General features: G+C 38.2%; 2 protein-coding genes across 2 annotated transcripts in view; both read right to left on the bottom strand.

The window, feature by feature from the left end:
• Positions 1 to 1,965, bottom strand: part of LOC106532214 (WD repeat-containing protein 37) — a gene marked incomplete at its 3' end in the record, with an annotated part of 6,135 nt that extends 4,170 nt beyond the window's left edge. The window contains 2 exon segments of the mRNA XM_014028236.1: positions 809 to 974; positions 1,863 to 1,965. Of these exon segments, the coding sequence (XP_013883690.1) occupies positions 809 to 943 (135 nt within the window).
• A 946-nt stretch (positions 1,966 to 2,911) lies between these two features.
• gtpbp4 (GTP binding protein 4) lies at positions 2,912 to 11,784 on the bottom strand. Its single transcript, XM_014028235.1, has 17 exons — positions 11,681 to 11,784; positions 10,934 to 11,104; positions 10,750 to 10,853; positions 10,369 to 10,505; positions 10,192 to 10,292; positions 10,015 to 10,107; positions 8,467 to 8,658; positions 7,037 to 7,102; positions 6,851 to 6,940; positions 6,672 to 6,782; positions 6,521 to 6,598; positions 6,392 to 6,443; positions 4,682 to 4,782; positions 4,304 to 4,501; positions 4,130 to 4,195; positions 3,474 to 3,617; positions 2,912 to 3,304 (listed from the first exon to the last, which is right to left on the bottom strand). Exons 1-17 carry the CDS (start codon positions 11,726 to 11,728, stop codon positions 3,152 to 3,154), a joined length of 1,905 nt encoding a protein of 634 aa, XP_013883689.1. The 5' UTR covers positions 11,729 to 11,784; the 3' UTR covers positions 2,912 to 3,151.
• Positions 11,785 to 12,774: the final 990 nt, after the last annotated feature.

Raw genomic sequence — 12,774 nt, 5'->3', positions numbered from 1 at the left:
GTATTTTTACAGTCTTTATTTTACAGTTAAAATAAATGTTTATCAAATAAAGTCTAATGTTACAACTATTCATGGATCCCTTTAAAATGATACTTTCTTTGTGTCTTGACAAAAAACAGGCTTGTTTAGGGGCTGCCTTCAGGCTCAGACCACCCTTGAAAAAGGGCTCTAATAAAAGGGGTTTTAATAAAATTTTGTTCGGTTATCCAAGTAAGAACAGGCAAACACACATCAACCACTAAATATGTCTCACAACACAATCTGTAGGAGATGACTCAACACTTTCCACCAGACCGTCAGGCATCCTCTGACAGCACCGATTCAAAAGATACGTCTTCTGCTTCCACAGAGGCACGAATCAAGGTGGTAAAAGCTTCCCTCCTGTGCTTTTTGTTAGAAAACATCAATTTGAAATGATCCTACGTCTCATTAGTGACTCACTTCCTTATTTTCTCACCAGAGAGATTTTCAGACACTGAGAACTAATGATCCAGTTGATCCGCTTGTGTCTAAATCCAATTGTTTTCAGACAAATTAAAATAACATTACATTAATAATGCGGTAATTGCGGCACGATTAAYCCGGCAATAATATAAACCATTGTTTGCCTGCCTAAATGGGTGCATTAACACCTAATTGGCTTAGGCTTACAAGTAGAGTGCTTACGGGTGCAGACAGCAACAGCCGGACAGCAGGCTAATAATGACCGACGGGGGAGGAGAGCAGCTTGGCATTTAAAGAGAAGCAGCTGGAAAAACGCAGCAGTGACAGAGCATTCTTTAAAAAGGGCAAACAGAGGCGCCYTCACCTGTCCCTCCAGCATGTCCCTCTGCAGGCCTGAGCGGTCCTGCTCGGTGCTGTTGGTCCTGCGGATGGACAGGCTGTGGGACTTCCTCTTCTGCTTTGCCTGGCGAGCGGCGGCGCTGCTCCCGCTTTCCGGCATGATGCCTGCGCCCGACCTTGATTCCACCGGTCTGAAAGCAGAGGTCAAAAGAAATTAAATTWAAAAAAAAGAGTCAGTGAAAGGTGCAAGTTTTTCATTCAGCAAACAAACTCACTGAACAATTTAGGGTGTCCACAAGGCAATGGTTGTATTTGGCAGCTTTGCCAGTGTGAATGTGTGAAAATGACAAAATGAATGAGTGTGAAAAACAGTGCTGCTGAGCGTATTTGCCAGACAAATCCTCAGCGGGTACCATAAGGTAAAGCAGAGATTATGAAGCTGACACTGTATTTTAGGGGGGGAAGCAAATATATCATAAAACTAAACATTCATTACTCTGAAACTTTGCTCTGATGTATTTTTCAAGCAAATCAAACACGTTCCCATCCATCAAATTGAATAAAAATGCTTATTAACCTGTCATTTCCATGTAATTAGTCAATAACTGGGTGTTAAAAGTGGTACATTATTGTGCTTATGTTGTCTAAATGCTATGTTTCCTAATTCAATTCAAGAATCAAAAACCTTCATATAGACATTTCATATCATTATTGTATTAATAAGCTAGTGAATGCATAAAATATCCGCTCTGGTTTGGMTTTCTACAGCAAATAACATGTTAATAATAATAATATATCAGCCTCAGGATGACTAACCTAAAGCTGGCTCCAGCTGTCATTGATTCTACAGTTGTTATATTTGCCCTTGAGCTGAAGAAAGGTGTCCGGCTCTTTAACACAAAATAAAAACATGTGATTTAACTCCTAACCCGCCTGAAGATGCCTGTTTTCACCCGGTTTTTCCTCAGAACCAGCAGAATAATACACCTTTGTCTGGCTGTCAGTTGGTACTCCGTTCTTTGTGACTCACAAGACGTGAGGTCAAACACAATAAACCATTGATGGTGACATTTTCTTACCGTGCATACAAAAAAAGTGACGCTCAAAGCGAACAAATTCCTTTCGTCTTGTCACATCCCAATGCCCAGCACAAGCTACATGAAGCTAACATCACCCGCTAGCTGCGGATGCTAATAGGCTAACAGGGAGGGGGAAAAAATGAACCTGTCAAAAAACACGGCGTCAAACTTACCAGAAAAGTCTGTTAATGGTGAGTTTTATCCCGAGATGTTGTGGCAAACGTTGGTCGCATTTTTCCTTTATTCGCAAGCAATGATACAGAGCGGGTTTTGTTCAAAATCCGTGCCGACACAAGACGGGAACCGTTATTACGGTCCGTGGGAAACGATAACGAAGCCAATTCCGGTGTTGTGCCGAAAAATGCACCCCTATCCTRTGAAGAGCATCTGGGTTCTACAGAAAGGAAAAACTATAATTAAACTAACTTTTATAAATCTGTTAGGAGTAAAACTGACTTTTTTATTTGATTTGTTTAGTTGTGCAGGGAGATTTTAACTGATGTTTGAGGTCAACAGAAAGATAAAAAGCACTTTCGACATAAAAAAAATATTAGTAAAATTATTTTTCTCCTTCTCTTTAGGGTTACCGAAATACAAACGATTGTCCATCGCGTTAGAAATTCAATGTATTTGTCGAAAAGGATACAAAAAAGAATTCAGCGTGAAGAAGGTGCACCTTATGGGAGGGGTACGTTTTTCTGCACACCACCAACAAAACGTTTTTCACAATAACAGCCCTTTTTAACTTCACTTATTTTAAAACATACAACATAAATATGTCTACTTATTCTTAAATAACAAAATTAAGATTTTAAATTGGGCGAAGCATGCATGTTGAATAGCTTTGACAGCTTATTTAGATTAGATGACAGGAAACATTATTTACAAAGACAAAAAAATATTAATATTCATGGCAAACAAATCCCAAAGAGGAAAACAGTAACGTTACTGTTGTCAGAAGACTGTAAAGAGTTAAAAATATCAATAATGACCCAAACTCAGTTTCTCAAGATAAAAGCAACTCACACAAATATAATTAAACTAATAGGGTGTTTCATTCATGTGTATTTTTATTTATCTTTCTTGTTACTCAGTATTTAATAGGAGATTTTCACATCACTTTATCCAAAATAGGTGTAGGATTTTCTGACACTCAAAAGTCTTCTTAGCACAAGGTAAACGATCTGAAATCAGTTGTAAGGTTAATAAAATAACCAATTAAAGAACTGGTTGCTGAGTCTTTGCTTCTGCATGCTTTAGGATGGCCCATAATATCTACTGTTATTGTTTTATCTGCGATCTTTGGGTCCGGACTTCCTCTTTCCAGTCAGGAGGTGTTTGGGTTTGAGGTCGAACACYTGTCGGTCCGACTCTCCTCTCCTGGCGTTGCGGTTCATCTCTTTCTGGGAATTCTTCATCATCTTCTTCGTCTTCCTCATCATCTGATAAACCAAAATTAAAWACACAAGAGAGGACACGATACGTGTTTTAGTTTCATTACCATACGGGGAATTTTCTGTCTACTTCTTGCCAATAAACACAAACCTCATTTTAATAAATATAAAAGATCTAAACTTTATCTTCAGTACAAAGAAAGTAAAGACATCCCACCTTTGCATCTCGTAAACCAGACTGGTCTCGAGGTGGACGGGACGCGCTCTGGCTGCGAGTTTTGGACGTGGGCGGAGCCGAAGCCTCTCGTTTCCGTTTCCTGGTGATGCTGCGGGAACGCCGCGCCTGCTGAGCGTAGTGGCTCTGAAACGACATGCGTGTCCCGTTACAACAAGTTTAAACCACATCATTAAACTCTTACTGTGCTTCTTTACTCCTTATGATCACACCATGAAAAAACAAATKAACTTAAAGTAAAATAAAGGTAAACAAACTTCAGTTATAAAATAAACAAACATCAGTTGTTGGTCAGAAATTGTTAAATTATCTGCATATTTTTGGCATCTATAGTTCAAACAGGCATCATCTTTCAAAAAAAAAATCTAACAAGTAAAAACAATAAAAATATGTTTTGGTTTAATGATAATAGAATAGATGGTTAACACTTTAAAACTCTTTCACTTTAGATTTTCATCAGCAGTGCAACGGTATATTTTAAAACTTTCTGAGTCCCAAAACTCCTCATTATTGATCTGCTACGGCTGTAATAAGTAATAAATGTATATTACAACAAAAAAGAGTCARAACTCATGATTTAAACTGTAATTTGAACCTGTTATCACATGTTCTGATATAAAAAATAAATAAAAACTTACATCATCTTTGTCGTTCATGTCCAGACCGAGGTTACTCATCTCCTTCTCCAGACGCTTTTTCTCCACCTGAGCAGAAGCAGAGTTAAAACATGAGAAGAGTAAAAATAAAATAAATAAAACCAGGTAAATTTTCAGCTGTTTCTGCACTTTGTTTTGAAAGCTGAAAGCCCTCACCTTGGCGGCGGTTCTGGGCATGCGAGGCCCGTGAATATCCTTCTCTTTGGACTCCAGGACCTTCAGCAGCTTCTTCTCTTTGATCTGTTTGGCGAGGGCGCGGATGTCCTTCATCTCTTCATCCTCGCTCTCCTCGTCCGTGTCGTACTCCCCGGCTCGCTCCTTTAGCTCCTCCTCCTTCTCCAGGTCCTCCAGTTTCTGCCTCGGAAGAGAAGCGGGACAATTTATTAAAACAAGACAGTTTTTAGTTGTTCGTACTTTTTTTTTTAAAAAGTGTCCACTGAAAGTTCCCAACCTCGAACATATCAGTCTTAATAAATAATAATAAAACAATAAAAACGGTTATTTTTTAATTTTTAAATTAAAAAAAAACCTCACCCTCATAATTTCAGGGTCGATGTAATCAGCGATGTTGTGGCCCTCCCACACCTCAGGAATCTTATCCTGCTTCTCATCGTCATTCATCAGATCCCAGTATTCTTAAAAATAAACAACAGCCTCTCAGAATTAACAGAAAAACATTCTCAGGAATTGAGCGGTGCCTTTCTAAATTTATATGGCATGGAAAGAAATCTAGGCTGAAGACGAGGGTTCTGCAGCTGCCTACTGATTTAGGGGGTCAGACACTTCCTAACCTCCTGCTCCTCTATTATTATTGGACTTTTCTTGCACGAATAATCTCAGAATGGCTCCATTCATTTTTACATCATGATGACCCGTCTATAGATCCTTGGTGCTCTGACCCACTTTCTCTTATTAGTCTTTTATCTACTGATTTAACTTCCATTAGAGGTCAGAAATAACTATATTTTGATGTGTGCACTCAAGGTCTGGTACAATATGGCTGTCCTCTTTGGAAGAAAGGGCTTTTCTAGTGCCCTGCAGCCACTTATTAGGCATTAGCATATTTGATGATTGATGATCTAAAAATTTAAGATTTATTGGTGATTTATTTGAACATGATACTTTTATGTCTTTTAAACAATTGCAAACCAAGTACAGTTTACAACAAAAAAAATTTTTTGATTCCTGCAAGCGAGACATTTTGTAAATTCTCTTAAATTCCCACCAACCTGTTCTGAATCCTATTGAAAGCTTTTTTTCTCAAAGTTAATGAAAATGTGTTCCCTAAAAGAAATTCATTTCTCTTTTCTGTAAAAAATGTTTTCTTTAAACTTTGTCACGACTGATAAGGCCAGGGTTCAGTGGGAAACAGATTTGAAGGTTGAGGTTAGTACAGAAGCGTGGTCAAAAACCTTTAGATCTGCTAAGAAACCGTTCACTTGCAACAGGTCCTGGGAAAGCCAATACAAAATTTTGCACAGATTGTAACGTACCCCAGAAAATTTAAATAAAATTTATTCACAGATCTCCTCTCTCTGTATGAAATATAATAAAGATGTGGGCACCTATTACCATTATATCTGGCGATGCCCCTTAATTACTAGATTTTGGAAAAACGTTGCTCTAGAGTTTAGAGCTTCGCTCGATCTTTCATAAGTCAGTTCCACTAAACCCTGTGCTGTTTGTTCTCAGTCTTTTGTAGAAGTAATTTCTCGATCTTCAGGACAAATGACTTTATTAGGCAAACTCTTACATTTAGCGAGGTGATGTATCTTGTTTCAATGGATCAAGGAACAACCCCCTTCTGTTACACAGTGGTACAGGGAGACATTCAAGGGATTTCCGCTGGAGCGCCTTAGTGCCATAAAGGCTAACTGCGATGTTTTCTACAGGATCTGGCAACCCTTATTAGATCACCTGCCTAGCGAGCTTGCTGAAATGTTAAAGGGGGGGGGGGGATCACATTTTGTTTTCAAATATAATTAATGACTTTTTTCTTTCGTGCTCTTTTTTTTTTCAATCTTTGACTTAAATTGTGGAATACGTGTTTTGACCCAGCTTTGTTCATCTATAACTTATATATTTGATTGTGAGCGATTGTACTGGACTTGGCTGTGCTGGTTTGTTGTTATTTGTCTTCTTTCTAAAAAGACAATAAATTATTTTTAAAAAAAAAAACAACAACAAATAAGAATTTCCTCTCTACACGGGCAGTTTTATCACCAGAATAAAAGCCTTTCTTACTCTGCAGGTCCAGAATATAATCATCACCAAGCTCCATCTCCAGGTCTCTCTCCTACAAGGATTGAAGATGAAAAGTTTTAATAATTAAAACAAACAAATACTAAAACAAAAAGCTTTTTGCTGACGCACCAGTTTGCGTTTGGGTGAATCCACCTCCATCGCTCTTCTGCGATTCAGAGCCCCCTCTGGGATGAACGGGGGTCTCTCCTGGAAACGGATCAGAAACATTTAGAACCTGCAGCAGTGAAAACAGAGCCCAGAAACATGAAGTTAAGCGAACCTTCTGATCCCTCTTAGCAGGAACAGCCAGGTGCAGCCTGTTCAGAACGTCGTGGACCTTCTTGCCTTTGATCTTGTTGTTGACCCGGTGGGCCAGGAGCTGGTCGCAGGCCTGAGAAACACCGGAGCGTTAAAACACGACACAACATCCACAAGGAGCCCAAACCCGTCGGACCTCACCTCAGTTTTAACCTGCATGACCCCCTCCTCTGTCAGGGTGCTCGTCTCGATCACAGAGACCCCCTCAGCTGAGAGGTCTGCAAAGATTTTCTGAGAAACACAGGCAGCAGGGGGAAGAGAGGGGGTTAGAGGAGCTGGATTCAGGAGATTTAAACCAAACTTCTTCATGTCTGTGCTGTGAATCACCTGGTTCTCCTCCGAGAGCTCGCCGATCTTCTTCACGTCACATTTATTCGCCACGACGAGGAGCGGCTGCAGGAGAGACACACCAGGGTCAGGTGGTCAAAAAACCATGGTGGCACCGTTTGTCCAAGAACTCCTGCTACGTTCACACTGCAGGTCTTAATGCTCAGTTCTGATTTTAAAAAGAAATCCTATCTTTTTGTGTGAACGTTCACATTACATTTTAAACATGACCTGCATCAGACTCCAGTGTGAACGCTCCACAGCACTGATGTGATGCATGCGCAGTAAAATACTTCTCATTCAGCTTGTTTGTTTACAGAGTTAGCATGGATGCTACTTTTTGCACATCAAATCTGAAGTTGTTTGATCAGAACCGATTAAATAATTATGTGACGCTTGTTTAGTTGTGTTTATATCTGAACCTGCCTCTGATCAGATGCTTCGGCGAAGATTTTTATTTTTTGAACGAAACAACGAGCTGGAAATAAAATATCGACTGAGCAACTTTAGGATCGATACGCTCCGACCCAGGCTGGACGTTACTATCTACACATGATGGAAAATCAAAAGTAAAAAGACGAAGCAACTGGACTTGTGTTTTGGAGCTGTAAACACACGGAGCTACTATACGTACTATGTGGTCACTAACAATGGTAGGAGTGATCTGAACACTCTGGAATCCTGAGGAGGGTGAAATCTTTGTGGTTGATTATCACCAGCCACAAAATCACGTCGCTTTGTCGACAGTTTTATTTRGCTGGGTGTTTTTACATTATTTTTTTAATAGCTTTTCTCTGCCACACGAGCAGCACAGATTTGTAACCAACTCCAACGCAAACCTGCTCCATGACTGTTAAAACAAWTTTTAATAGAAACATACTGCAGAAACAATCTAGACCGTATACCAGATGTTTACATTTCTATGCTGTAGACTATCCCCCTTCCCACATTCACGCCCACAAATTTGGTGATTTGATCACATGATCTGCAGGTCGCTTCGTCATCTGAAAACCATCTATTAGATGAAAACTGAACCTGGACTGAGCTGCACTTTTATCTTGTGAAAGACCCTCAGCTACTACCACAGCAAATTTAACTTAAATATGAGCAAAACTGACTGAATTTTAACCATTTTTGTGTTTTTAAAGTGAGTTTCTTGAATTAAGTTGGATCCAAATGTTTTTGATGATTATTTCCTTAGATTCAATAAAACACGAGATATTTTGCTAGCAGACAAAGATATCTTCAAAAAGGTATTTAGAGGCAGGCAGTATATAACCAAATATCTGAGATACAAAAATCTCTTCCATGTTTCCTAAAAGTTGGTTAAATATTTATTTTCTCCAGCAGCTGTAGGATTTCCAGCCCCCACTCAGGTTTTAGTTGTGATGTTTTGAAACTAAAGCAAACTGCAAGGCAGGCGGCGGCACCTTGTTGGCGAACAGCGGGCGGATGTTGTTGAAGAGCTCCAGCTGCTCCTGCAGGGTGTGGCCGCACTGCTCCGACAGGTCCATGACGTAAAGGATGGCCGAGCGCAGGTGGGCCAGAGCCGTGATGGCCTGCATCTCGATGGTGTTCCTCTCCTCCAGGGGGTGGTCCAGGATACCGGGGGTGTCCACCACCTGCATGTGCCGACACATAACATGATCGTCAAAAAAATAAAATAAACCCAAAACAAATACAAGTTAAAGCGCCTGTGGCGTAAAGTTTTTGTCAAAAATATGAATGCATTTTTAGAAATATAACAATAATAAATTGTTTTAAAAAATCCACACTGCTTGAGATGAACAGTTGTTGAGATATTTGCATGAACAGAAACAGGAAGTGATGTCATAGGTGACTGTCTGCATGTAAACAGAACTTTGCTACGACTAACACAGACTGTGGAGAAGAATCTGATATTTCTTAGATGATGTTGAGTCACTATCAGAGATGATAATAATGTTCAAATTAGGGCTGTCAAATGATTAATTTTAATATATGATTAATATTTTTATCTAATTAATTAGCTGTGAATTAATCACGATTAATCTTAAATTTAATATACATTCCAATTGCATACTGATAAAATACATTACTTGAGTTATTAATGAGTTTTTAATGTTTTTATTTAGAAAACAAAATTGGTGCTTAGACATTACTTTTTGAATATAAAACAGGACCTAAAAAATGCTCCAAACATATTTGAGTCAGTTAAATTTTGTGCAGAATAATGAGGTTAAATCAAGAATTCATGGATTTTCATTCCAAATGAGTTCTACATGAGGAATGAAAGATAGATACTAAGGTCACAGTTGTCAGCAAAACATAACTAAATAAAAGAAAATAAGCCATAAGATGACAAAAAGAAAAAAACTGTACGTAATGTGTTACACATGGAGTTTTTTTTAAATTTTATCTTATTTTATTTAACCTTTATTTATCCAGGTAAACTGTTAGAGAACCACTTCTCATTTACAAACACCTGGCATGCACTGAGTGCATTGCAACATACAAACCTACATATTCAGCCAGAGTGAAGTGATTGTAAATTTTAATCTCTGCCCATGCAGCACTAAAATTAATCAGAGTTAACTCGATTAACTTCACAGCCCTAGTTCAAATAATATTTTACTAAAAAAAAGACCAGGAAGTTTTATTTCACAAAGAGTTCCCCTRTGATGTCACTTCCTGTTTCACTTTGGATGAGAGGAGTTCAAAAGAAAATCTGCTGGTTATGTGAAAAGGTGGATAAAATCATGTTTACTATGTCAAGTTTCATTAATATAAAGATGTTTTCTTTGACTTTATTGTATTTGAAGGATGTCACAGGCACTTTAAAATGTTTAAAAACGCATAACTCTGCTCCAAACTGTACCCAATTTTATAAAACGGAACAATAATTCAAGCAAAAGAGAACCCAGTTAGATGTTTTAAGGTACTAAAACTTTCTTTTGAACAGAAAAAAATACACAATAGTGAGATCATCGGCATGTTACCTGCCAGCGGAGGTATCTGTAGTCCATGTGACCCACGAACAGAGACTTTGTGGTGAAGGCGTACGGCTGAACATCAACATCTGCTCTGGTCACCTGACGAGGATTWTTTTCACCACATTAGCTTTGCTGTTTCTGTATTTAATAAGAAGTAAAGATCCAGAACGTTCTGTTGTTTACCTTGTTGATGAAACTGGACTTGCCCACGTTGGGGTACCCACACAGGAGCAGAGTCCTCGTGTTGGGGTCGATGCTCGGCAGACGGGACAGATGCTGACGGACTGAAGAGCAGAGAGACACGTTATTGCAACACATTAAAAACAAATCATCATTCATGAAGCTCTTCAGACCCGTCACCTTGTTCCAGATACTCCAGACTCGATTTCTGACGCTTCAGGATGGTGCACATTCGACCCAGAGCGGCTCTCTTCAGCTGTTTACATCGATACAGCGAGTCTCCGTATTTCATCAGACGGACGTAGTCCTTAGCAACACTGCAGGGTTTAAATATAAAACATGATTTATTCAAGTTTTAGAATCTCACCGTGCAGTTCATATAATCTGAAGAAACTTCAGTAAAATTTCCTTCACTTGAGTTGATGAAAACATAGATGGCTGCTTTGTAGGAGTTTTAAAAATGATTTGAACAGAACAACAGWGTCGCTCCGAGCAGACTTTCTCTCTACGGATCTACTAAAATAAAAGTTTCCTTCGTTCTTCTTAACGGTCCAAACTTACTTGTCAATCAGATTCCTGGCGATGTTTATCTGCCCTAAAGCCAACTTGTAGTGGTCTTTGTCATACAACACGTTCATCAGATCAGCGTAAAAAGGGTGGATGTCCTGGAGACACATAAAAACTAAAGAATATCACAAACCGATCCCAGACATCAGCCTGAAATCACCACGGGTGAAAAACTTACGTCGAGTTTTGGGAAGTCGGTGATGATCTGTGTGAGCCGGTCGTGGTAGTTCTGCTGGGTGAACTTCACCTTTCTCATGTAAAAGTGTCGGATGCGGTGGATCTGGTAATGTTTGTGGACCACTGTGGGGGTTTTCCTCTGGGTTTTGGATAAAGTGATGTCAATGAACTCCTGCAGGAATGGAGACGATGATGGGATCAGTCGTTTAAAGATCACAAACAGTTTCTTAATAGTTTGCTTCTATTTTTAGACACTTTGCTGTCATTTCTGACAATCAAAACAACAACAACACACAACATGCAAACACATCTTAAAAACAATTTTTTTGTTTATTTGGTAATCAAAAGTGTAACAAAGCAACTTTTGGTTGTTTAAGATGGGAAGTTATTGTTTAACACCAGTTATTTAATATAATTATAGACTATTTCACATTAAATATTATTATGTAACATATTATCATGGTAATGTTATGATTAAATGTCCAAATTGTCTGCCATCGGCAATAAAACTGTAAATCACAGGAAAAACGAAAAGTCCTCACTATTCGCTTTAAAATAACGAATTTCTACATTTAAGAATAAAATCTGCTCTGTTCTGATTTTCACTCGTGTCCTGAGATCAGCTGCCTGAAAAACACGTGTTTTCTGTCAATTAATTAACGCACTTTTATTTTTGTATTCTTCCTGGTTTATCCGGCAGCGACAGCAGCGTCGCTAAGTTTCTTTAAAAATGTAAAATGAACCTTACCTTGGCGGTGGGAACCACCATAATCTTTTTAAAGTTATAATGTGCCATTTTGTCGGGACACGTTTGGGTCCTCCGACAGCACGAAGAAAGGAAACGGAAATGAATTCCGTAGAAGAAGAAAATGAACTGTTAGAAAAAGAGAGGGGTTTTTTATTAGCGCCCCCTGGTGCTCAGAAATGCGCACAGCACAAAATTTACAATTAAAAGGCTAAATAAATATACAAAAATATGGATTTTTATGTATTTAAATTATATTTTAATTTTATTTTATTTATCTTGCTTTTACTTAAAATATTAAAAATATACATCTAAAACAATTTGGAAAATAAGGGAGAATGAAACAGCAAAAATGACCTCTAAAAACACAAACTTGAATGATTTAGTCAGATCAGACTGAACTTGTAATTCAATTTAGAGTTCTTATAGCTGACACTGAGCTCTACTAGATAAAACATATTTTTTTAAAATAAGTTTTCAGTTGACTATTTGAAGTAAACACTGTCTTTTTGTCAGCAAAGTATATTGTGAACTACTGTTTGGGTTTCAATGAAATTTTCAAGAAATGTTTTTTGGATTTATTTATACAACAGATTACCTTTTGGAGTTAATTGAAGATGGTGTCAACACTCATATCATCTTAGAAAACAAAAACTTTGTGACAACTCAATCAATTTTATAAATACTGTGCAAAATGTTGTACGAAAAATTTGTTGTGGTTGAATCATTCACAACGTACACTAACAAAGTGTAAGATTTATGTTTTAAATATGTAGTGTTATGTGTTGGAGTCAACAATGTTTATTATTAGCAACATTTCTTATAAACCACTGAATAGATTTTAATCTTATCAAAAATGCTTTTCAGTTATTTCTGTGTTTTTGTTTTTGTTTTCTAATCTGTTTTATTCAGGGTGAATACTTTATTTTAAAAACCATATAATGGGACAAAAACAACAGCATGTTTGTTTTGACCCGCGCTAACCGCGGAACAACCAATCAGAAAGCACTGATGTTTCTAGACCACACCCACTCCCCTTGATCACGAGTGTGGTTCGCGTGCGCCCACTGTCGGTCTGGACCAATCAGGACGGCATG

This window comes from Austrofundulus limnaeus, unplaced genomic scaffold (genome assembly GCF_001266775.1).
Source record: "Austrofundulus limnaeus strain Quisiro unplaced genomic scaffold, Austrofundulus_limnaeus-1.0 Scaffold731, whole genome shotgun sequence".
Classification (NCBI taxonomy): Eukaryota; Metazoa; Chordata; class Actinopteri; order Cyprinodontiformes; family Rivulidae; genus Austrofundulus; species Austrofundulus limnaeus.
Note: the sequence above shows the minus strand (reverse complement) of the source record. Positions and strands in the feature narration are given on the sequence as shown.